The 27,603-nt window shown below is 40.6% G+C and overlaps 1 protein-coding gene across 1 annotated transcript; it reads left to right on the plus strand.

Moving 5' to 3' along the window:
* LOC124416132 (T-cell leukemia homeobox protein 3) lies at positions 1–25,857 on the plus strand. The gene is made up of 3 exons (XM_046897023.1): positions 1–1,403; positions 16,070–16,298; positions 25,442–25,857. Exons 1-3 carry the CDS (start codon positions 671–673, stop codon positions 25,677–25,679), a joined length of 1,200 nt encoding a protein of 399 aa, XP_046752979.1. The 5' UTR covers positions 1–670; the 3' UTR covers positions 25,680–25,857.
* The last annotated feature ends 1,746 nt before the right edge of the window (positions 25,858–27,603 follow it).

Here is a 27,603-nt window from a genome sequence, read left to right on the forward strand (position 1 = left end):
TCGAACGATGCTAGACTTGCACCTTGCAGAAGTCCGGTTGTGATTTCAACTCTTTCCGCTAATTGATTGGCCCAATTTCATACCACCGATAATTAAGCACGGATTCCTGTCATCACGATACAGAGACCAAATACAAAGTGTGTGTAATCAGTGTCGTTCCCTTGTTTTGTGAAACGTAGATTCGAAGAAGGAGTACCTCTACATCTTCCGAACACAGTGACTAACGATTTTATAGTTTTACGAGATTTTTTTCTTTCGCGTATTAACCGAACTGTAACGAAATGTCCTTCTTCTCTCGACATGACCGTTGCGGCGAGCGTCGGTAGAACGAGCCTTTCAAACGGCACCAATTACCGACGGGTTGGGGGCCGTGGAAGCTAAAAAGTTGCGCTGGTGTACTCCGGAGCGCCTTGGAGTGCAGTGAACGAATCTCTTGAAGCTGGTTAATTGGTTAGGGTGATAGTCAAGAGTCGAGGAAAACTTTCAGAACTCCGAGGCGGAATCAGACCATTCGATTTGGGTACCCACATGAGCTGGGGCAAGTTTTTCGCTAGAACCGTTCCGCTTTGTTATCAGGCCATAATGACGTCTGGTATCTAGGTGTCTCCTTAGGACGAGGCGAAGAGGGCATCTTCCCAAAACGAGTTTTCCCGCGTGGGGGAAAAACAACATGTCCGATCATGGGGGGGCGGATTGCGGCAGCGACGTCGATCCAACGGAGGAAATAAACGTTGACGACTCAGATTCAAGGAGCAGCAGCCCACAGAATTACACAAACTCGTCACACGGAATCCACGAGGAGAGATCCGAGTGCTCCAACTCCCCGCCACCGAGCCACACGACGACTAGAACGGAGAACGAGACGCCCAGGAGTCACCCCTTCAGCATAAGTCGGCTGCTGGGTGAGACCCGGGGTCAAACCGCGAAGAGTCCTTCCTCGGAGGATCTGGAGAACGAGAAAGAGCGCAAGGTTTCTTGGGGATGGGATGACGCGCACAGGAACATCACCCTCGAGGACGAGAGGCGGTCCTGGGGGCCGGAGGCCGAGGAGAAGCTCTCGGACAAAGATGACGACGACACCGGGAGCACCCCCGAGACTCAGAACGGGAACCCTTCCCTGCACCCGGACCTCTTGGCGCCGTTCAGACTCTTCCCAGGTGGTTCCGGACTGATTTACACCGGGGGTGGCGTCATCAGAGTGCCGGCGCACCGGCCCCCTGGAGCTACCGGCAACCCTGGTACAACCCTACCATCTCAGGCCCTGATTCCACCCTGGAGCCTGCAGGCCATTCAACACAGTCAACAGCAGGCTGCCGCTGCGGGGCTCCATCGTGCTAGTTTGTTGGCTAACCTGGCTGTACATCCTCTCCACGCTCATCCACATCTCAAGGACAGACTGGCAGGTTTGAACTCTTCTATTTCTACTTACGTATTCTAATGCTTGTGATGATTTCATGTCGACACTTATCGTTAACATTCAAATTCAATTAATTTAAAGCATGTCCAATATGTCACACTATACGGTTAATGGTTCTTCTTCGCTTGGCTAATGTTATATGTATGTCGAGAGGCGGGGTGACGTCCAATAAAAATTTTTCGAGTGGCAAATTAATGAAGTTCGACCGTGAACGAAGATTATTAAAATCTCGCATATGGATAGCTATCTACAACTTATCGATACTATTCAACCTTGCAAATATCCTCTATTGATTATTCATGAACAGCCGATAGCCGTAAGTATATTCCAACCGTATCTATGCATTCGTAAAAGATATTCCCACGGTTGAATTCCTTGTGTAAGAAAAAAAGTTTTGTACTTTTTACATTAGTCACGAAATTCGGCAAAATGCACTTCCATTTTGTCTGTGACCATTCAGTCAGCGATTACACACGCATTAATACTTACGAGCATGCTATCGGTGTGGGTATAAGACGCGAGATTGAAGGTAGGCATTATGCTTACCTGTAGAGACCCACGAAGAGATAATCTTTAGACGTCCACGTCGACCCGGGTTCAAAAAGGGTAACGCGACAAGGTTGAAAGTTTAAGGGAAAGCTACCAAAGAGCCTTCCCCTGTTATCCACTCTATTATTTACCTTGTGGTTTTGGAGATTTCAAAGTTTGTTACCGACCTTAGCTGGCATTCTATAAATGATATCGCTCAGCCTGATTCATCTATTTCGAAACAGATAGAAGTTTATCTATTTAGCTGTTTTATAAAGAGAAGAACGATAGCAAAGCGTGAAATTGACTCATGTTTTGGCGCGAAATAAATACAATTACAATTCTCGTAATCACGGAATTCAGGGTAGACTTGTAGTGATATATGTTAGTCAATAAAACAGGATAGAATTTGAAATTCCATTAGTTGATCACGCGCAAAAGATCTTTTTTATTCATTATTGTTTTCGTTCTAGAGAGAGATTATATATGTGACCCTTTGTTTCGAATCGATCGAACTGTGATTACGCACAAAAAATACATTGTTATACAAACTACCATTTCCCAGGTAGTGTAAGACGATCAACAATATTTAAACTGATGTTATTTAAACGGTCAGAAATAAATATCTTTCATTGCCTCTCACAGAAATTTGACTTGATTTAAATCAAATTTTAAGCTGTCTCAAATCCGGTTGCTCAATCATATTTTTTCCACCGTCACCGTACTTTTGCAAATGATATTTTCCAATGCATGAGAATGCTCGCGGTTCCACGTCTCCGCAGTTTAATGTAATCGCAAGAAGAGTCATCGATCACCGAGAAGCTAAGCGCGAGCTTGTGACCACAGAATTACTCAGGGGCACCTACAATTGAATTTACCGGCTTCTGACGGTTCATTTGTCCGCATCACGTCTCACGAGGGTTTCCAAGGCCTGTTTGAATTGCGTGTGATTCACCCTAAACGATACCATCGCATTTCAGAACCCTAAATTCGTTAGAATTATAGTCGTAAGAGTCATCGGACCATTGCTTCGCATTTTTGATCCAACACTCGGTATAAATGAGTGAAAAAAATCTTTATTCAATAAAAAAAAAAACAGATTTTAAATAATCGAGAGGTGTCTCGAAAACATCTGTACTGTTTTTGCACTGGTGTACCCATCAATGGGTTACTCATAGTTATGTGATTATCAGTGATAAATTCTACAGTTGCGAATGCTTCAAAGTCATAACGGTACCATTTACTTCTGCTGAAGTCTTTGATGTGCCAATATCTACGTTTGTCTTTCTCTTCCTACATTTTTTGTTGATCAAATGAATATATTGAAAATCTGTAACATTCAGCCATAAATCGTAACACTCGACAAAGAGTTCTGCATTTGCTCAGTGAATATAAGTATCTAGTCTGTGTACGGTTTTTATCCGCATGTCTTAGAAGCGTTGAACTATAATTAGTAATCGTTTTATTGAGCTAGTCACGTCACCGTTGCAGAATTACCCACTCGGTATAGGTATGTTAGTGCCGACTGTCGACAGTGGCAATGATTATTATTGTTACAGTTTACAGAAGAGTTGGTCATAGCAGACGAGTCATAATTGTTGGGGCTTTGGCAACGTCTAACAAGTTGGTTGTGCGGCAGCATAATTATTTGGATAAAAAGCGAATCGAACCCTTTCACTTATTGTTAGTTGCACAAAAGAGAAAGAGAGCAGGATAAATCTATTCAGTACCAATCGAATATACCTGTACAAATGAAAAGTTCTTGTTGAGAATGGTTTTAATAATAACAATTTCGAAGTGAACCGATGACACGGGGGTGTATATAATATGTTGCGTTGACGCACACGTTGAGTGTGCTTCATTTTCACAAAGAAGCGAGGAAAGATGTAAAAAGAAGTTCTCGAAAAAATTCTAGATCTGAAAACAACGCAGTTTCGTGCAGGCGATTGGATGGACTCTGAGCGATAATAAATCCTGAGAAGAAGAGGAAAGTACGGTGCGTAAAAGCAAGGTTGGTTGCCGGCGGGCGGCTGCCGGCGGCGAGGATCGCGGAGGCCGGGAGAATGAAGAACGGAGATAACCGAATACTGGGAAGAGAGCGAGAGGTGAAAAAAGGAGATGGAAGGAAAAAAAGGAAGAAAAAAGAAAAAGAGCATCGCGTGACCAAACCTGAAACCCTTGGGCTTATCCCTGCACTGTGCACCAGCTTCGGACTCATGTGTATCCCTACTGTAGGTATGTGTGGATACACGTAGGGACATTATTTTGTGCCATTCGAATGTGGCGTGCGGTGTCTGAGTGTGAGCCGAAGTGGATCGGTGTGTTAGGGTTGGGTAGAAATCGTTGTTGACTAGAACTCATCTTCGATCGTTGATTACTGTCAATAACCGTTTGAAATTTTCTCGACACATAGACGCTGGGGCGTTTGTTTCCGTTCTTCAACTCGACCCTGGTCCTAAGTATACACCTCGATGGACCGTATGCTCGTTGTTACAAGAGTTTCACCTTACGGCGCGTGCTCGTTCCTTTTTTCTCTAAAACTCCTCCGAGGTGCTCCGACAGGTCTTATAGACGGAATCCTTCCGAAAGGTGCTATTACGCTTACGAGAAAACAAACAAATCCGTGTATCAGATGTACAGGACATTGACGCCATATTGGAATATCGAGTACACCGCATTGCAGTGTTTGTAGGTACCGGTAGTTTCTAACGTTTTTCTTTTTCCTTTTTTATCTTCTCGCTTCTAATCCCTACGCACACAGAGAGCCGAAGAGCCATTCGAGATCGTGCAGCGGTAGTCGATAGTTACGTAGCGCTGAGTAATTTGTTTCTTACGCGAGTTCACGCGAACGGGTCTCGTGTTCGTGGACAGAAGTGCCGTGTGAGTGTCAGTAAAGTAGGTAGGTAAATGCTGTATCACCCGAGGGCTACGAAAGCGTTTCTCGGGATTCGTAATTTATACGTAGTAATATGGTTAGGGCTCGACGCGAACTCGTTCGAACTCGGTTCACTGTTATTACAATAACGCGTTTCACCTCTTTGGCTGTAAAACGACCCACGACTCCGCAATTTCAATCACCCTCGGATCAAAGGTTGGCAAAACAAGTTCGAAGTTGTCACTAGCCCCACTACACTTTGAATCGCAAAAATACTCACCATCTAACTATCCAATTCCCAACTAAACAACAATTCCGAAACTTCCAAGATCCGTGAAGCCCTCCGCCAGGTGTTCCATCAATTTAACTAATTAGCTAACTCGCTCCTCTTCTTCCACGCATAATCTATCCCCAGCCACGTACGAGCATGGAGAGAATGACACCGTGGTGTGGGCACATGCTTGCCTCGTAATACTCCACACTTTGGAAGCGGACCAGGGACACTGGTTAAGACGAAGCTTGGCTCAGGTGTATAATTGTCTGCACTGAAATTAAACTGAAGCCACGTTAATTATGTAACCGAGTTCAGCCACGACTCGAGCTCGATGCACGGGTGATGATGGACGAGCCACTCCGACCTTACGGCTGCCAGCATCGTGGAGGGAAATCCCTAACTCAGCACTAACTCAATCACTCAGCTCGCGCCCCATCGCGGGACCAGGCGCTAATCTGCCTCCGGATTAATTACTACGTAATACAGGTTTGAATAATTATCATTTCCGAATTCCCTGCCGTCTGACCAGCGATCTGGTAGCCGTGTATGGAGTCTACGAGAAAGAGTTGTCGAATGGAGAGGAAAAATCTGGTCCAGCTGGGTACTTCGCGGACCCCTAACGAAGGAATTAATTGTACTCTTTATTTGGGTACCTACGCCATGATCAAAGCTTTCCGTTGAATGCCCTCAGAAGACTCTAATCGGTTACCAGTCGAATAAACCTATCAACGATAAACCGATGCCATTTTATCAGAAGGCGAAATTACCATTCCATTAGCATTCTCAATGGCAACATAAATATCGATCGGTAATATAAACGTGATTTCTGCGACAACCTGAACGGTACCGATCCTTTTCGCCTATCACACAATTTGCAAACAAAGTCAATGACAGTTTCTGATGCAACTCGACGAGATGCTTCGCTGTATAATGCAATTGCAGCAGTTTCTTTTGATGTTGAAAGTCGACGGCCAATGAAATGATTGGTTTTCAATTAATTGATCTACCAATTTGTGAGGAAAATCTTTCTGCCTTTCTGCCCACTCTGAATCATTTCGTTTCATGGTATAACGGGTCAGTGTCATACGCTACCATCAATGGTGACGATATTTTTGCGGTTCGAAAAGGACACAGAACATGCGCCAACGAACGTTTAATAGTTGCAAGACGAGTTGTCGCGACGTATCAAAATCTATGACGATTGTACCGCAATAATTTATATTATAGCAATAACTAAACATGGTGGTTCCAGAATTTAAATCTACACGTGTATCATGAGTCTTCCTCCGTGATCAACGCATGATGACTTGACTTATACTTTTAAATGTCAATATCGTGACTCTGGAACAGGCTTAACCCGTTTTCAAGGTGTGGATTGAGCTTATCTGCGACACAAGACGTACCTCGCATGTCTTCCCTTTTGCCGTCAATTTTCATATATCTACTCTTGAAAAATAGATAGGGAATCGTGAAGGTAATAGGCAGTAAAGGTCCATCGAGTCTTACTTACGCAGGCGAAAATTGGGTCAATAGTGAACACTATATGCTCATTACTAATCTATATCAATTTTTACGATTCGTAAGTAGATTATCAAAACAAATTTGAATAAGGGATCGAAAAAGTGTTGGAACAAACTTTTGTGCTTGAGATTAAAATTCAAATGGAATTAATATTTAAAATAGGCATTTCACTGCGCTCGTTCCAGATTGTAATTATTAGCTACGAAATACTCGTTATTTCACGACAGATAGAATAATAAAATTCGAATTGGATGTTGTAGACCTCGTAAAAAATAGTTGGGCTTGCTTTGGTACATAAAGTTTTATCAGTACAGTGTATTAGACGAACGATACTAGACTTAAAATGTTAAGCCGTAGATAAACAAGTTTTTAGTGGTGGCTAGATTAGAATCTGTGTATAACTTCTTTCGCAGTGTATATAACCTAATGACAGGCTCGTCAAACAAGCTAATTATCAATTTAATAACAACATATGTGAGGATATTTAGTCGCACGGTTAGAAACTTTTTGAAAATGCAAAACCATGATTTAACGAACAGGTTCAACTGGCAATGACGAATTCCACTAGAAGCGAAATCCCGCAGATTTGGTAAAGTCGAACTTGTCACCGTGGCGATAACTGTATAACCGTGACACCCAGACCTGGAAGTATGGCAAATTTCTACTGACATTCGGAAGCCTTGAAGCAAATCTTGCGATTTCTCGAGGGAGTCGAAAAAATTGTTGAATAATATGCCAAAGCCCTGACGACGAGGGCTGCCAACCCGGGTTGATATACGCACAGCCTCAGCATCGCCGGCCAAATTGATGCCGGACGATATTTTACCCCTCTGATCGTGAGAAAAAAGTTTTTAACCCGAGGGATGTTTTTGCGGGCAATTTGGAGATTTTTTTACCTTTCACTCGCGTGTTTCCTTTGCTTCGTATTGCTACGCATACACGCGTATATATCTGCGGTACTCGACGGTGGCTCGGCTTCATCATTTTGGGATCACTCAGGGATGCTTTTGGGGTCGCGAGGATCGCACTCGATTCTCTAACCACAGCTCTGGATTGAGTGATACCAAAGATCGTAAACATTTCCCCCTATTTCGAGCGTGATACCTTCCCAACCGCACATGTATCCACGTATCTTAACGCAAATTTATACAAGGATATATACACGCGTTACGGTATACTTACGCATATAGATTCTACACGCCACGCAAGGAATTGAAAGTCACGCAAAAGCTGCTGTCGTTTTTTGAATCAGAAATTCAAGATATTCCAGTGGAGATAAATTTTCTTTATGAAATCTAGTCAGTTTTTGAGTTTACTTTACATCAAGTAATACTACAATCTGTTGCAAAAATGTTGAATTGCGGATTTGGCAAAAAGGTATAAAAAATTCTCACCTATAACATCTCGCAAATCGTTGTTGGAAAATTGCATCAGTACATCGTTTGTAACCGATACGAACATAAGTATTATGAAAAATATCAAGTCAAAAGTGAAAAAGTCTTATAAAGTTTTGGCATAAAGTTGTTTCAATATTGCCGTACCGGGAACTCGATCAATTTTTAACTTGTCTCATTTGTCGAAAAGTTTTTCAAAGAAGTTCGTCCAGAAGCGGCTGCGGGTGTGCCTTAGGCTTTACATATATACATATTCACGTATACAGCAGTCCCCACCGATTTAGTTTAAGTCGTCCCGCTGTAAAAAATAAGACACACAAGCTCCGATCATTTCTCAAACTCTTGTAACTCGATATAAACCATCCCCCTCCCTACACCCTCGCCCCTTCCATCCCTCTTCCACATTCCCCGATGTCGTATATACCCCTGCCAGCAGTGGCCTACATTATCGATATTACAAGGCGTCGATAAAAAATCGCATAAAATTAAACAAACGCCAAGTGGTGGCGGTAAAACTTGACACCCCCGTTTACGTGGACGCCCCTTTTTCGTTATTATAGGTACACATGTATGTGCTTGTAACACACGTGGCTGCCAACGGCAATATCTCAGATCCTGCGGGGCTTGCAGTATCTGTTGGCATTATCTAGATAAAGTATAAACGACGATTTAAGCTTGCGTTCGCATCTCATTTTAAATATGGCGTAGCTGCTGCTGTATTATTCAGAGCTTTCCGGGCCAATAGCTCGTATATATTCTAAGTATATGTACAAGGCTGTATGTGTATGTAAACGGCACTGCAGGAGGAGTTCGGCACACGCGCCTGCCTCGAGTCTTTGCCGTGCCTTTTTGCCAGTCCTTATGCGAGCACATTTTCCATCGATTCGAGTTAGGCATCGATTATGGGGAAAACGGGCGCATGAAAATATCGAAACGTCTAACGTACCGAAATAAGATACGATCGCTACACGCTGGATACGCTTTTAAGTTGCGAGAGGCAACATGAGGAGGAATCCTGCGGGACTTTTATGGGCATGGAACGATACATCCACAAACACCATTCCTGAACGTTCTCTTATGCATACTAACTGCGCACCGCGTACATGGAGACGTATGCGTGGTACAGATAATGATGTAATTATCTTGTTCCGCGAATTGCAAAACGATTTTGCGATTAACCGTTAATCTCCACTCTCTACTTCAGCAATAATTAAATAATAAATAAGATTCGCTGATGTCTGTACCTCTTATGAAGCCCTGAAGTCCGGTATCGCTAGCCATCCATTAAGTACCCGCGTAACATCTTATACATCCTTTCAACTCTTTGGCGCGAATACATACACCAACAGTACCGTGTAAAAACCGTTTGAAAATTGTTATAACACGTGTAAACCGAGAACACGAAGGTCTATTATATGCAACGTTTCAAGAAATATCGGAGCGTCTCAATTCACGGTTTAATTATTATTACAACTGAACATTACCGTTTCACGAGTCGAATATAATTGAAATTGCTGAAAAATATCTCTTCGATAGAAAACGTTGTTCGCCGACCGGTTTCATCGGTTATTTTTCCGAGTATAAAAGACGTAACGTCTTTGACACGCAAACAATTTGTAGTCGTTCAATCCATCCGACGGAGTCGTAAACGGGTAAGAATAACAATGTTAATTGCGACTCTTTCTAGCCGAGTTTGATAAAAATTGCTATGATCCAAGTAAAAAATTCACGAATCCAGCAGCTTGAGGAAGATTCGTTGCCAGCAGTGTGATTGCACAAAGCCAAACGATTTACGTGTTGCCCGGGATACCGTTGCTGAAACACCAACACCAGTAGGTAAGGTGCAGTAATAACGCCCAGGTTATCGCTATCCTGTTGCTAAATCTTTACGAGAGCTACCAGTTAGCAGTTACATACCTACTAAACCTTATCTTTCCTGCGCATAGACCAGGCAAATAGTTTCAATACCGGAACGGGATTGGTGTTTTGAAATGGGTGAATACTGTTATCATCAGATGACCAAGTGCGTTTTCCTTAAACTGAAAGTTAGACTGGTTCGTTGATTGTACTTGATTATACTTAAACTTGAAAAACGTTAAAGTACCGCGTCAGTAAAATTTATCCGGTACTCAGATAATTGATTGTCAAAGTTCGTCGTTACTCTGTGAACCATAATACTGAATGACGGGTTCTCTCTTATTTATATAGAAACGTGGAAAACTGCTGGAGTCGTAGTTGGTTTGCGTTTGGTGTAACCACGAGAATCGTGGAATAAACGTGAAATGAAAATTTCACACTCGACGACCCACTGAGCTTGAGACATAACCTTTGTTGGCTAGAATCGTGAGTCAGTTTAGAATCATTTGATGATGCAACATTAACAGCATAGCTGGAGAAAGTCATTAGCCCTCGTACCTCGAGAGGGTATGCATATAATAGAGTTTGCGGCCTTCAAAGTAAATTGTTTTCTGCTACGGAGAGACCGACCGTCTCAAACCCGCTCCAGCACAGTAGTTACTCTTCACTCATTTTCCTCCACTTTGCCGACGGCTGATGGATAAATACACCGTCTTGCAGGGCCCGTACTTTTTTCGATTGAAAATATAATTGTGATTCAACTATTAAAACCACATACACCCGCAATTCTGTCACCTTGTATATATACCCAGTAAATCGAATTGAATTGAGTACGGCAAAAACGGAATTAACACGAATTTTAACAAATTAAAACAAATTCAAAAGAATTGAAACGTAATTCTTTTTAATTCTATTCAATTCGTTTTGGTTCATTGGATAGAAACGTGCTGCAGAAAGATTGAAAATGAAAAAAACTATACCCAAGGGTAGGATTATGCCTAGAATTTTCGGGATCTATTTTTGGATGTCATTACCATAAGGAACTGCCACGTCGAAATGGTGAAATAAAAATAACGCGACTATTTTCCAGTTGAACAATAAACTACTAGTTGATAAAATTCTTTTTCCAAACTCGTCGACTGCGCAATCAGTAATGAGGCTTTGCCCCCCTTGTGCTTCGTGCGCCAATCCCCCTATTTCGGGTTTGGCTGTGAGAGGGGAAAAAAAAAGCCAGTGAATCGTGATTATTATTATTATTATTATTATCCTGTATTCCTGACACGTCGCGACAGCAGCAGAATAACATTATACATATAAGCATATACATAGGTATGGACGTTTCGTCTTTCACCAAGATTCTATAAGATTTACTCAGAATTCGAGGCATCTTGGAAGAATCTTATGAGTCTTTCCCAGATTACCACGAATTTACCCCAGAATTGACCTGATTCCAAGTGTTTGTGCGCGTGCGTCCGTAAGCGTTCTTATGTTGGGTGTTTCGGGTGTGTTCGGGTGAGTTCGGGTGTGCTCGGATCCCTCTGTGTAAGGTCGGATGCGTTCATTTTTGTTCAAGTGTGTCCGGGTAAGTTCGGGCCTGGTGATGAACCAAATGGTTGGGGTAGAGATGGTGCGGGGGTGGAGAGTGAAGGGACGGGTGGGTGGTGGAAGGAAGGGCTGGATTCCTGATTCGGCTGTGTCAGCGAGATATCTTCGCAATATATATATATATATATATATATATATATATATATATATATATATATATATATATATATAGTATATATTTGGGCATATAATCTGCAGTCATGCTCGCTAGATGTTTAAATATTCCACTCACAACGCGATAGCTTCAAGACTTTCCTGTATTTAAAGTTCCACGACTCGCACTAAGTTCCGGACTCGTGCACATTTCCCTGGTTAAAACCAAGCCGTGTTTTACTCAACACCGCTTATTGTTCCACGTATTTACGTCAAATGGGGATAATTCGAAGACCAAATAAGATCGTCGGCATATAATGGCCGGCCTGTTTTATGCAATATAAAATTCCACCGCTGCACAATTTACTCGCCTCAAAAGTACGGTTTATGATTGCGCTGACCGACGCGGAATGCCCGTTGCTCACGGTATAAGCCCCTTCGACGATAATCGTCCCGGTTTGGTGAATATACACATACATTATACGTGTACGTATATTTTGTGGTAATTTTTCTTCTCTCAGCCAATCGGGATGACGGTAAGGAAGATCCTACCATCGTTTTACTTAAATTAGGCCTTGTGTCGGATGGCTATTCAAAAATTCAATGCCACCATTAACGAGTTGAATTAGAGGTGTGAAAAATCGGTTCTTCTTTTTCGACGTTTTGTTGAACTGCAAAGAATCCGACTCTCGGCGGAAATTTCCATTTATTCAATTATATTTGAGATAATTCATACAGAGACCAATTTTGTAATTTTCAAAAAGTTATGACATGTAATATTCAAATATTTCAATATATAACCGCATCAACCGCGAAGTCACGAATAATTCTCATTTCGATATCCCAAAGAAACCATGTACAATTTTACAGGTACAAGTTAAAAATTATTCTAATATATGACGAAATCTTGGATTTCAGGACAGGCACGATGTAAGCATTGAAATTTTCTGATTGAAAAACCAAGACTTAAATAATTGAGACTAAAAATGGGTCTCAAGATTCTGGTTCTGTTCAACCCTTAAACTATATCGAACATGATGTCGCGAAACCAATTTACGTGTACTTGCGAGAAACGGGATGATTTTTTCTAAAAACATCAGTTTCAAATTTTTCACAAAGCAATCGGTTTGTAGTCAGAAGGTGCGCTTTCGTCAGCTACATAAGGCTGAGTATAAAGTATCGTGCAGATTTTTCGTATGTAATTAAAAAATTGAAATTGAAACGAAGTTATTCAATGATTAAACTGCATGACAAAAAACCCCAAATAAATTTTACAAAAAAAAAAAAAAAATGGAATGGATTCTAATCCAGGTAATCTTAAATCGCTCACGTGTTCAAAACACCTCAACACCCCATCGTTTCCTTCCTCCATCGACTGGTCGATGTGGACTCTGCAACCACGATCAGGAGCGAAGGTTCGCCGAATTGGGAAGGTGCCTATAATCGCACCGCGGCTCGAGCGAGAAGCGGCAAAGACTCCGTAGAAGGTACCTACTTGGCATGTGATATAGGTATACACGAAGACGATGGATAACTCGGACTAAACTTTTGCCAGTTTATACAGGAACGCAACGGCACATCCCGCCGCACAGTCTTCGTCCCGCTCATTTATTTATGTCGGCCATTTTGCGGCGGGGGGCGCCATCTTGTTTTTACGATCACCCCCGCGGCGTACAGAGAGAGAGAGCAAGAGAAAGAAAGAGAGAGTCGCGTACGCGTAAATGTGTGTGTGTGTGTGTGTGTGTGTGTGTAGGGCATGCAGATGCAATTCTCTTCCGTCTTTACTCCGAGCCGGATAAGCCAGGCAGTCCCTGTAGAAACCGGATATATCCGTGCAGCCATCGCGTTTACCTGTTCAAACATATGTACTACATACATATACGTACAGCGGAGGCATTGCTCTCCTCGCACTTCGCCAGACCGTCTATTGTTTTATGCACAACCCTCTCGATCTGCCCTGATTCCATCCGGTGAACTGCCGCGAAAGACCGAAGACCCGACGCCCCTGCAGCTACTTTCCAATGCTCATTTGTACTCCCGTTCTTGTAGGGGAGCATGGGTTACTACTTCCACGGAGCCGCGTTTACCAGCATCTATTGTTTTATTCATCGAACCGTCGATGTTCATTTATTTTACCCGCCTACTCACCCCTCAGCCACCCTTGGCCAGCTCGCGGTATACGCTTCGCATCTGATAGGAACTTGCAAACGACAACAATGGAACGCCTCTCCCAAGTGTCTAACAACGCTAGATTGCCTCCGGTTTAGCAGCTGCTATCGTAAACCGTTTTCATTTTCCTGCACAGGCAGGAATCGGCAGTTTGCGCAGATCCGTTTCATCACTTTAGCAAGCGAACAATAATTAGCTTACATTTGTAATAATTCTATGTAAAAAATGGCGGACTTCTGTTGTAGGGAAGAATTTTTCTACTCAATTTGCTAATTCGAGATCAAGTCGTGTGTTGGATTGTCACCAAATCCGACTTTTTCTTACAGCGTGAGTCTCCATTGCTCAACTTACCTATCCCAAAATGAAAAAAAAAATACATCTCATTGGAACCGTTATATTATACGGTTCAAACCACGTCACTTCAGCCGGGAATTTTGAATGCCAAGAATGTAAGGAACAAGTAAGCGCGTCGCAGGTGATACGCTATACATTTTTATATCGGAAAAAGCTCATTTTTCAGAGGGTATGTTATGAATAGTGACAATTCGTTTTACGGCCCGGAACACTATAAAGTTACACTTCTTACCCGGGTATCTATGTACTGCTAGAAAAGGCTACACACAGTTCGGTTATCCGAGTCTTTGAGTAGTTGGAGAAAAAATCACCGTATTAGAGCACTTCCCTCCTGTACATTGTAACGATAAAGAAGGCTTACACACGGCTTCTTCGTCTCCATGGAAACCCACTCTGCACGGCCTGTTAAGCTAACGACTCCTTTGCAGTCGCGACGACAAGCTATCGTTGCAGGGAGTTTCGGTCGGCACATTGTCCCTGATCACGCCACCGCGTTGTGGAAACCGGCTGCTTTCAACCCAACTGTAGCAAGACGATTTTTATTGAAACAGCAAGAGACGTATCGTCGAGTATGGTACCGAGCAAATAGTCTCGAGGCACGTGATAGGGACGAGTTTCAGCCGCAAGAGGCCACCTCCTCCGTTTATCTCTCTCGCTTGCACTTACTGTGAAAGGGTCGAATAATATAATCGGCAGCCTAGTAAAGGGCACAGCTTTTCTAACCATGAACCGAGAACACAGTCCTGAATTGCGGTGTTAGGTAACACGCAAACCCCATGCCGGGTAAAACGGGGGTGAATTTTGCGGGTGAAAAGCGCTTCCAAGCTTCGGTCCGGAGAAAAATTACGGAAGGAGATCCGAGCCGCCGGAACAACCGGAGTGCAGGGGCTTGTATGAAATTTTCATGGAAATGAAATTTGACAGGGAAGAACCCCTCTCATCTCCGTATACGCGTAGTTGCAGGTTCAAACCAGGGAATCATCGTAAAAGGGTAAAGGGCTATTCAACGGGTATTACCCATTACCCCATCACCCCTACCGCCGCCATCGCAGCTTCTCTTGCGAGTTTACTCTTTGCGAGAAGCCCTTGCGTCATTCGCTTATTAGGACGATAATCGCCGGTACTCGGGCTATTACACGACTCTTGAATTATCATCCCATGTAATGATATTCACATCTCTCCGTTTGTAATTTATTCCTAATTACTTTTCTACAGCCGGATCCGCGCTCGATAAAATGACTCTGTGTAATCGTCATTCATCGTGTGTATAAGCATTATTAAGCATGCATGAGGCACGAGTGCAGCGAAGCTTGGCAAAGCACTCGGAGCTTTCGGTATGTATTTCAGCGGATTGGACACATTAAGAGATCGCTAAAAATCGCGGTTGAATTAAACGTGACATAGAAACCTCCACGTTGCGATATCTTATTCGTGCCTTGTGCATAAACACTATCGCTATTAGCGGAAATGAGATAAAGCTAAAATTGAACTTTCACAATCTCGTTCTGATCACGAGTAATTCATGTCGGATAATTGAATTCTAGCTTTACCCGCATCCACGTTGGCCGGCTGATTCGTCTTTTATCGTTTCGAAAACTCGATGCCAACTTTTCGTTCGGTCTTTTCGCACTCACTCGATACTCACCTCTACCCGCAAACGTCGCATTATTTATAAACAAGACGACATCGATCACAGAAGGCCTCGTATAGCGTGTTGTGTGTTGAACAAATTGCGATTGTTCATAGCAGTGTCATTATATACGTAGAACGTCAAGTTTTCTCATTATATCGGCATATTCAAGGCGAACTTTAGTCACCCCCAATGCGAGATTGGAGGAGACGTGTTATTTATTATTCAAAGAACGCCATGATAATTTCGCGGGTCAAGAGTCAATTTGGCCTATCTGTAACTACAATGTTCGTTATTGTTGGCACTTTTCACCGTTTTAATGTTCACTTATAATTCCTCCGTATTTGCGCAGTGGCTGGAGCATTTCCGAGAAGGATCGGCCATCCGTACCAAAACAGAACGCCGCCAAAACGGAAGAAGCCAAGAACCAGCTTTACGAGGTTACAAATTGCTGAGCTGGAAAAACGGTTTCACAAGCAGAAGTACTTGGCGTCAGCCGAGAGGGCGGCTCTCGCTAAATCCCTCAAGATGACGGACGCGCAAGTCAAAACGTGGTTTCAGAACAGGAGGACAAAATGGCGGTAAGTTTCTTCGGGGATTAATCGTCTCCATCAATCCACGAACTTGTATATTATATTACGGTGAATAAAAGTATCTATGTAACACGTTAAACGCTAAATTCAACCGGAAGACACTTGTTCCGTTGATAAAACAGGAACTGACGCCATTTCATGCAGGTAACACAAAGAAACGCGTAATGACAAATAAATTAACACCTTTTAAATTCAGCTCTTTATCAACCGGTAGTGTTATAATTTTGTGGACGTTATTAGTTCGGGTTAAACCGAGGAGGCAAAGAGAAATTTTAACAGATCTATTCAGCGAGTCGGGAATATGATTTTAAACCGTTTTGAATATATAGGGTCTCTCATTTTAATCTTGAACTTGATTCATCTCGGAAAATACAATTCTAATCGAGTGTTGAGTATAATGAAGCTTTTAAGGTTCGAAGGGGAACGTTAAAAAAAAGAAATATTTTGATCCAAAATAAGAAATGGCGGCGTCAAGATGGCCAAAATGTTTTTTTCAATGGAAACACGATTTGTTTTTCGCCAGAAGAATTGTCAAATCAAAACGAACAACTTTTGTACAAAAAATGTTTCCATTCAAGTTCGTGATTTGTAGATGAGAACAATGTCGTTTGTGAATTTTTGAAATTATGAAAAAACATGAAAGAATTTTAACACGGTATGTACTTACGTGAAATTCTGGTAATTGCTGCAATTTGTTTTGCAATGTAAATGCAAAATTAGGTAAAATCTGCATTTCAGCAAGTCCAATTTGCCTGTTTAATGCGTTACACAATTCGTGCCATTGTTAGATATTCTTGAACCGTTGCCCAACCGCAGATTGAAAACTATACAAATCTGTTTAATGCTGCTAAATTTGAAATGTTAAATTCCAAAATTCCTGTGCCTTCTTACGTGTGTAGAATTGTTTTACTTTTCTTTTTACTCTTGCACTCAGTTTTGTCCACTCAAGATTTGACTTGTTCCGAAGGTTTATCAAGGAATTTCAAAGATCGCCCAAGGACTCATGTCCTAGTAATCCCGGTGCCCTTAAAACTCTAACTGTAAAAGGTATCGGCTTGGCGATATCCTTTAAGAATGTTGACCGGCGTCGCGACGTGAGGACGCCCCTCCCTATCAAACTTGGTTTCGGTGCCCCGAAATCCTTTTTATCTAAATTACATGTTTTCGTCCTTTCTTATCTTGAAGAGACTCCTAATACGCCCGCAGATACACGATGCTATGTGGCTGCTAGGCCACTTTCGACATTCCAACCTGCAAGGCTCTCCGCTGGTTAACTCCTTTTCAAACTCTAATGTTTCTTCCTCTCTTATCGTTGACTCGGAAATGTATTCGTGCAAAATACTGATTTCTTGGAGAGAATTGCTTTTCTTAAACTTACCTCTTATCCTCTATAGCGAAAGAAGTTTTCCTCAATCCATGCCTTCGGTGTACATTTGTTGTTTTAAATATTCTCTAAAGTTCAAAGTGCATTTCTTCAAAACATGACGTCGACTTGGTTTGATAAATTCAAAAACGTTTGTCGGTGAGAAAGTTTTATCAATTGTTTTTTGTATTCCGTTTACAGCCATGCTTGAAATAAAAACAATTCTCAACTAATAGATCTAATTTAATCATTCTTACGCAATAGTTTCACAATAATTCACCAACCGTTAAAGGCTTAGATTCGCAATTTATAATCACTGTCTGATTACAAAATAATATCATCTATAATAAAATTATAAATTATTAAATCGACAAATGGATTCTCATTTAGATGTGAGGCAGAAATAAAATAAAACTTTTTCAGTGACTCAGTTCAATTTCAGTCTTCTTCGATTTTCATCCCCTTTTATTCAATTGAGTCCCAACCACTCAAGTTTTGTTCCATCTTCCTTGACAGCCCCATTCCAGGTATTGTTTCCAACTCTGACACGATATTATTCCTGTTTTATTTCATTGTGATTGATAGGCACTCCGCTATTCGATTTGCGTATTTGCGGGCAGAGAAGTCTTGACGATTCCGCAATACTCACCGCAAAACACGGTTTGCATTTGGATTTTCAGTCAAAAACTTCAATTTCATAATCTCCGAAAAAAGTCATAGTACAATAAAACTGATCAACATATTCTTTTGTGTTTTGCGATAACTAATTGATCTAAGTCATCTAAATCTTGATCAACGGGATCGGATGATTTTGAGATTCGATTCATCATTTATAATTTATCAGTTCTATTTCCGGTGCAGTAGACTGCACTTATACTTGTCCTCTGCAATTGATCCCGGATTAAAACCCTTACTATTCGACCATATTTCGAGTTTTAACAAGATGGCGTTGAGCAGATGAGATAGCAAGGGATGAATAATTCACGGGGAGTAACAGCTTAGCCTTGTCCCCGTTCATAATGCAGTCACCTCCCCTTTCCCATCCCCTTATCGGCCTCGGTGCTTCTCGGCTTTTAAACTGTCAAACATTTGAATCCAGTGTTGGAATCCGTTCAATTTCCCCCAAGTAATGGTTAAACATTCAAAAGGTCACGTGTTCCCGGCGACCCCGTGGACGCGTCCAATAAGCACGCTCCTTTTTTCTGTATCGACGATTGTGTCGCCTTTCGATATACCTGACGACCCACCTATATCAGCGGCGTAATTAGGGGAAGGTATCGAGGCTGGCTGGGGTTCTTCCTTAATTCCCGATTTAATTACCGGATTTTTATGGTCAAAATGGGGGCGGGGTTGAAGTTCCGAATTTGAAAAGTTCCGAAAGCACCTAATTTCGAATTATTTTATCGCAAAGCTTCAAGTAAAGAAATCAAACTTCCGAAAAAGTTAAAATATGCTCAACAAGCCGGTGTGAAAAATCAGAAAAACAGAAAATAAGAATTACCTGGATTCCGAACGTAAAAATATCGAAAATCCAGAACAAAAAAATATCAAAACGCAGGTGAAATTTCACCAAGCCAGAAATTCACAGAACTGAAAATCTTCGATCATTTAGAATTTCGATGTTTCCAATGTTTAAATTTTCTCATTTTTTCGTCAAAGTTTTTATTCCTTTACTTCGAATTTTTCCACCAAACAATTCAGAATTTGGCGCTTTTGGAACTTTTCAAATTCGAAAATTCAAGTCCGCCCCTTAAAGTGCATTTCTGACCGCTGGCTAAATGACTTTATCGTCATTTCGTCGCTGTCGATCATTCGATTCACGATCAGACTTCAATGCGCGGGTGAAATGACAAGTGAAAAAAAAAAATGTATAAATTTTTCAACGATCCCTGGGTCTCTTTAACCCCAGGCTTTGAGAAAGCGGTGAGGTATGAATGTTAATTAATGAACGTTCCAACCCGGTTTCATTTCGGTAATTGAATATGAATTCTTCTGTTTTTATCATCGTATATATATATATATTCAAGGCACGGCATAAAGAAGAACTGAAACGGCATCTGTAAACGGCTCGTGTTTTTTCACTCTCTCCCTTTTTTTCATTCCTTTCTTCCTTTCTTTCCTTCCTTCCTTCCTTCCGTTTTAGAACGAGCATAAATTTTAATTAACGAACGTTTTAATAGCTGTTTAACGTCAAAGTAACAGCGTTAATCGTCGGCGTGGTGGAAAAAAAAGAAATGTAATAGCAACTCGAGCCCGGGGGTATCCTTCACTCGAAAGTTAGGCTACTCCTAGTATATCGTATATCGACCGCTCTAAGCCTGCATCCATAATTTTTCGTGTTCAAATTACTTCTTGTAACTATACAGCTTGGTTTATCAACAAATTACACGCTGCACGGTAAAATTCTTAGCAGTTTTTTGTCTGTACCAATTTTACGTAATTCAATAACGGTGACAAATTGTCTACTTCCACTTTCGTAATTTTCATTTTTTGCAATTCTGCGTACATTGAAACATGCTTCTCTTAGAAGTTGCCCTACTTTATCGTAACTTCACACTTGGAATCGATTTTTCCCTGGTCACAATGCTTTCTAGTTGGTTGTCCAATTTTCTTAAAAAATTTTACCACTTTTAGCACGAAATCATGGTGTAATTTTGGGGGGAAAAGTACAAAAGATAAATTTATTTAAGTCTGCAGCAGTTGAGTCGAAAAAAAAGAAGCTAGATTTATTCACAAGATATTCAAAATAATGATCGACATCCATGCTATAATAAATTGAATACTTTTTTCAACCGTCAGTTATTGAATAAAATTTTTTATCATCTTTTCAATTGTTCTCTTTTTCGGAATTCAAATTTATGAACATAATTAATCTTAAATTGAGTTGAATTAAACAGTTTTTTATTGAATAGATTAAAAAGAATTGTCGATCATCATCATCATCATAGAGAGGGTGGAGCTGACAAAGGTCTTTGAAAATTAGAAAAACGTCACCTACGGAATTAAAAGCACATTTCGGGGTTTTCATTTCGCTGTAAAACAATCGTCGGTGGTCAGAAACAGGTTTCAGGTTACGCCATTGTATCAGTGACAGTTCCAGGCGACGCCCGTGCAAGTAATTAACCGGGCTGGTAATTAATTATTGAGGGTGGTTTGCCGATTACATTTTGCCTCTCCCTCGGGAGCCTCGCTCGTCCTGACTCTCGCTGACTGCGGGATACATAACAGGTATAACACCGGAGAGCCGATCTAGTGCGCAGGGTCGTATGTATAACCCTTGTCATTATGCAAAAGCGATTTCGAATTTCGAGGGAGGCTGGATTTGCTAAATAATCCGCCAAATGATCTTTCAAATATTCACGATCCACCTTCAAGTGGACTCAATTATCGCGTCACATGTTTCTAGTTGCGCTATTGCAATGCAAATTACGAATTTCTGTATAGGTATGGATAGGCGCACTTCGAATACATCGATTATTGACCACGTAATGCAGTCATTTAGTCGTACTGTCGATTACGGAAACTAGCACAACTTCGCTTTTCCATTCATTCAACATTTTCGGTTTTAGCTTCCATTCATTATCGTGTCTGCGCAATTTCATCGAAGAGCAACATCATTCAATTTACAATCGTGAAATAATTCGTTACGAAGATAATTGCTTGCTTTTTTTCTTCTTGTCTCTTTTTATTATCAACAATAGTATATCTCATATTCTGGCCCTCGAGAATTAATCGGTTGGACAATTCGATTCAAAAGTTGGGGGAACGTGAAAAAAAAAGTTTAACAAATTTCCAGCAATTAAATTCACGCTAATGATGATTGATTAACATGTTGTTTCATTCGTGTTCATTAGTCATTGATGTAAATGTCATTGCTAAATTTTTTTAAACTCTTTCCTCAACTTTTCATTTCGAATTCTTTATCCTTAATTTAAAGCATCTCCGTTTTGAAAGGTTAAAAACCGTATTAAACCTGACTTCGATTGTCTTGCAGTGTGATCGCAATGAAAATTTCAACATCCGAGTATCACAAATAGTTACGAAGATACTCGTAATCTCGGAAATAATTACAGTCTGCATTTCTTACATGGCCAACTTCAAGAGGTGGACACCTGACAAGTTTATTTTTATTAATTTATCGAGGTTTGAACCGAAAATCAATTATAGAGACGAATAAATTCTTGTGTTCTGCTTTCATTCCTCTTCTCGACTATTGGATAAAAAATCTTGTTTCTTATCTCTCTCAATATAATATTGAATTCATCCCTGCGTGCAACGGACTCTTTCAAATTTTTATAGTCTAGTCGAACGCGACGAAGGGTGCGTTCCGATCTAATCCTGAGTCTCGATAGGGTTCCACGAATCTAGAGACAAGCCTGGAGACACGACCTCCTTTTCTGACACCGAGTAATAAAGAAGCGGTTTCATCCTCCGCGGCTAGTCGGCTATGGGTACCATTCGACGTTGGGACCTGGTGCCAAGATGGTCTCGATCCACTCGGTACACACATACCTCGGCCTCCGAGGCGCCAGCGAACATCCAGCAGCCAATCAACGACAAGGGTTTAAATTCGAAACAGCGGCGTTCCATTAGAGCTAATCTCCGCGCGCCGGTAATTAAACGATTCCAATGTTCCTTTGTTTATCTCTCAGGGTCCTCCTTTTGCCTCCGCCTTACAGCAGCGACTCGTTTCTTCGGCCCTCGGTAGTTCAGGGGCGTAAGACGATCGGTAGTCGTGTACTGTTTTAGGTTTTATTCAAATTTACTAATGCCCTATATCTACGAGGGCGTGATGGATAGACTCAGGGGAGATTGCAGTGAACGGGCCATGAATCTCTGACCGAAATCTCGCGATCGTTAGTCCAAACTGGTTTCTAGAAGACCCTTTTTACAAAGACCGGTGGCGCTTCACGCCGTGTCGCTTTTCAAATTATTATGATCCGGGTAGACAGGTCAGCCAATCATCTCGAATTAACTCCGCTTTTTTTCATCCACCTCTACCTACTCGAGGAGACGTCTAACCTACGCCTAGCGTGTAAAATATTATACCTCAACTAGGCCCATAAGAATGTCGCTCTAGTATGATTTACATATACCTATATATACAAATGACGAGACCTCGTCTTGAAACTCCGATAAAAATTCAGCCGCACTTTCATCCGCGCGTGTACCAATTCAGGCAAACTACAATGATATGTGTTGAGAGCGTGCAATCTATGCCGGCTCTTCAAGGCTCGTTTGAAAAAGCGGTAGATTTATGATCGCATGGATTAATCACCGTCCATATCTCCCTGCCTGTTCTGCCTTATTATAATGCTTACCTGTTTGAATCCGCCGCAGAATAGTTCCTGAGGAGTTCGGTAGCTTTGGACTCTTTATGACGCTAATAAGGCAATTAACATAGCAATCGCAGTGACCGAGGTACTTCGAATCCTGATAACGGAGAAGTTAAATAAATTACCGTTGCACAACTCGCAGATGCACATCGTTTTATATGCGTACAGAAACGTTAAATGCACCAGGATCGTACGAAAATCCGCTCCACGACGTTTCTCTGCCATTTATATGAGGTTGGATTTATGGTCCGATTGATCGTTGTCTCAGTTTCAGATCCATTTAAAACTGGAATAATTTAAAAATCTCTTAAGAGCTGGTGTTTTACTTTTCTGTAACTTGTATCAGGACGTAAAGACGTTTGATTGATTCAAACTAATTCGGTATATTGATTACGTATTGGCTTTTAACCAGTCTTACAGAGTATAACGATATATCATGAAATTCGTGTAACGGCGATAACGATATTCCGTTTCCATTAATCATCTCTCTTTTTGTTCGATGAAACGACTTCGTTCCATCACTTCCTGCAAAGATAATGAGAATATTTGCAACTTGAACTTTGATTCTGATTAGATATTGAATTTGCATAAAATTTGTAAAAAAAATACCAAGAAAAAAACTTCAATGACGTAAATTCATCCATTGCAGTGAGTAAGTGAGCAAGTTTATAGTTTAACCCATCTTATGGGATATTTATAAAATAAGTTGACACGTGACAAGTTTTACAGAATATTTCTCCTCGAAGAACGAGCATCCGAAGTACAATTCTGTCGGTATAGAACAACACGTCGGCCATTTTGCGGTTCCTCGATAGACTTAGCGCTAGAAAACAGACACCCTTTGCCCTCACCCTCGTCGGCAGCCACGTCGACTCCGTCGGCTCCGTACCATCCTGCAGGACGAGCGTGAGCCGGCACGCCCAGGAATCGAATTATCTTTATTACGTTTGTCTTCTGTTTTCCGCCCCAACAACGCCAGTCACTGTTTCACCCCCAACGGGATTTGGGATATTTTAGATGAATCCTCTTACCCGTCTTCGTGTGTCTAACATAAGGCGAAATATTATACAAACGGTATTCAACGAGATAATATACGGGTTTACCATTTCTTGGTGAATTTTTATTTTTCCGAATTCGACGATATTTTTGTAATTGAATGTCGGAAGTTATTAAGGGGATGCTATAGTCGATTCCCACGTTAACGTGTATGTCTCTAAATATCAAAGTTCGCGTATCTTAAACGCGAAACGGATTTAACAGCCTTATTCTGTACACAATTTTGAACAAAAACACTCTATTGCATTTTGATTTGTCACAAAAGTGAAGAATTGTCATGAATTATACGAATTTACCATTGCGATTTCGTAGAGTACATGTCATTTCTTAAATTCTGCGTCAAATAAAAATATTTTAGGGTATTTTTGCTCAGAACTGTTCATACAGAATGAAATGAAAAGAGAAAATACACAAAAATAAAACGCACTTAAATTATATACAAGAACTTTGATGTCGAAGCTACATTAAGAAATGGTTGAAGATTTAGTTGATTCATTCGATTTCACTACACGAAAATGGCCCATTTTGTTCAGAAGATCATTTTCTACAAAGTCAGCGTGGTGAATATACTTTTATTTTTACAATACTCAAATGATCATTGCAATTTGTTAGTCATAATGTCAACATGATATTTGGAATGATAAGGAGAAGAAAAAAGTATTCCAGTAAATCTGGAGAAAATAATTTTTCCGATGGTGACGAGCTATAATATTGTGAAATCGAACGAATCGACCAGACTTTGAAACGATTTGAAATAATGCATCGCTGTCTAAACTTTTTTTATTTTGTAATTTCGTTATTTTCTATTTTCTTATTCACAAAAAGATCTTCATAGCTTACGAACGTAATAATTCGTTGAATGCCAAGTGCACGACTCCTTAATGAATTACAAAAAGGTATCGATTCTTGGCCAATCAAATAGGGGAAGGTGGGGCACGACGGCCCTCCTAAAAAATTTGGCCAAATTTATTTTTTCTTTTTCTACCACATTATCGTAAACTTGATGTTTTTCTTATTTTTAGGCCAATGTGAGATATCTCGAACATAATGGACCACCTAAGAAAATTGGGTGAAATGGGTATCCTGGGTAGAATGGACTTTAAAAAAAAATTGTTATTTACATTTTTTTTACCATTTCCTAGAGGGGGGTAATCGTGCCCCAGAAAAAAAAAAGTTTTCTTACAGCTTTGTGTAAAATTTCGGTAAATTTGTTCAAAGTAGAAGAAAAATTAATTAATTTGATGGTAAAAAGTAATAACCGACTTAGGAGGGCCGTCGTGACCGACCCTTCCCTACATCGAATGATTTTTCGTTCAACTCCCTAACCTCCTTTATTAACCTCTCTTATGTTTTCTCTTTCATCAAATGATTTCCAGAAGACAAACAGCAGAGGAACGAGAGGCTGAACGACAAGCGGCGAATCGTTTGATGCTCTCACTGCAGGCAGAAGCTCTTGGAAAAGTTGGATATCCTGGCTCGATGCCGGCGCATTCCGGAGGTCAGACGTCTAATGCAGAAGTGCAGCAATCCTCACAGCCTGCAATGGGACACCCGATGCCTCAGTGGGCCTCGCCATACGGACCCCCGCAGCCCTTGACGGAACCGATTTGCTGAAGGGAATATCGATCGGAAGAAATGCGTAGAATCGATTAGATTAATTAAGGTATCGTGCAATAAACACGGATCGTAATTGTACGTCGGCACGTGGTTCGAGAAAAATGCAATTTTTTTTTCTTACCCAGAAGCAAAAATTTTCATACATTTCGTCAAACACGTTCTGAAGCCGATGCATGAATGAGGGGCGGGGGGAGGGGGGGGGGGGGGGGGGGGAACTGTACATATATTATAGATAATCCCCATCGGTACAGTGAGATACACAAAAATTTTCTTCATGGCAACTTTTCATCAAGTTTATTGCCGGTTCTTTAAAAACACATTTGATGTAATCTTGCAGTTCAACAATCGAGCACAAGGTGCTCCATAAACTATATATATTATCCAGTGAAATCGTGCAGGGAAGTGACAAAGTTATATAAATATACATAATGACATATCGTGTAAATATTCATTTGCTTTCTCGACCTGGATTGATACGACATATCTTGTAAATATTTATCAAAGATACATATTATTATTATTATTATTATTATTATTATTATTATTATTATTATTGTTGTTAGCATAATTTCAATTGTTAGTATTATCATATGCAAGTACGTATATATTATATATCAGGCTAATTGTAAGTGTAGACGTACCTATTAAATACCAAGCTATGTGATGTAACTATATGTGTAATCTTGTTGTACATATAAAAAACAGCACACGAAAAAGAAAAGGTCAATCATAAAAATGCACACATGGGATATGAACTGCTCTATTTATCGCCTGGTACAATATTTTGTGCTTGCGGAGTTTTAAAAAATTGACATCATTTCTTGCAATATGCTATCCTGTCCTCTGTAAAAACGCGTCGAAATAAAGCTTGAGAAATGGAAAAATTTCTATGAAAAATACACACGTGATTCAGCATACTGATTAATATTTTTATCAAAGCCTGGCAAACCGCGTTTTTAATATTCGTAGTTGTAACAAAATAATGAATTTCAAATGAACATCAAAGCTAAATGCAAATAAAAAGTCGTGTTTGATATCCAAGTATGTCTGGAATATCACGAAGTGGTTTTGAAAATTGGCTCTTCATGAGAATCCGGCGCTCCTTCGTTCTATCCATCTTGCGCAACGGTCAAGAGAAAATGGTTGTCCCGTTTTTGCGAATATATAACGACCGGGAGACCCTTCGCTAAGTATGCGAATCACTCAGCCTGAACTACTCTACAACTAGCCACTCGTTCTTATGAGATCCGTACGGAATCGACGGTTTTGTAAAAAAGAAGTTTCTCTCACTTGGTACCTACACACTTGTAAATCTGCCCAATCCTTTCAAACAACAAATTGCCCGAAATAAGCTAGTTAAATTGAACGGAAGGAGAGATGACGGTTTCATATAATAAATAAAGTTACACCATTTCCACGTGCAATTTCAAATGCTGATATTAAATTGTACAGAAGTTTGTAAATCAAAATTCTTCTTTTCTAACTTTAGTTTAATAATGATAATCATTCAGTTTCTATGAAAGTACGGTCATTTGCAAGAAAACGATCAGGGCTGAAACTAAGCAACAGTTTTGGAAGAAAACAGTTAGCCGGGTGATTATGAGCGCAAAACTTTACATTTCACAATAATACCGACCAATCTGAGTACAACAGCTTGCTTTTTGCAACTGATATGTATATATATTAGGGTGGCGCAAAAAAACCGACTGTTTTTTTTTTTTTTTTTTTTTTGAGTCTCGTGTGACAAAATGTTAGTTTTTGATGTTTTAAGAGCCCACTCCAAAGGACAGTTCAAAAAAAAATTTTAGGCGGTCGCTTCACATTTTTTAAAACGTCAGAAATCGATGTTTTTTTTTTTTTTTTTTTTTTCTCGTTACGGTATAATTTTATAGACAATAAAAAAATGAGTTTCAGAAAGTTT

Source organism: Diprion similis, chromosome 2 (genome assembly GCF_021155765.1).
Source record: "Diprion similis isolate iyDipSimi1 chromosome 2, iyDipSimi1.1, whole genome shotgun sequence".
NCBI lineage: Eukaryota > Metazoa > Arthropoda > Insecta > Hymenoptera > Diprionidae > Diprion > Diprion similis.

Bases quoted from the DNA above. Each gene is read 5' to 3' on its own strand.
- LOC124416132 (XM_046897023.1), top strand. From the start codon at position 671: ATGTCCGATCATGGGGGGGCGGATTGCGGCAGCGACGTCGATCCAACG. The intron at 1,404-16,069 runs GTTTGAACTCTT...GTATTTGCGCAG, and splicing joins TCTCAAGGACAGACTGGCAG to TGGCTGGAGCATTTCCGAGA. The intron at 16,299-25,441 runs GTAAGTTTCTTC...AATGATTTCCAG, and splicing joins AACAGGAGGACAAAATGGCG to AAGACAAACAGCAGAGGAAC.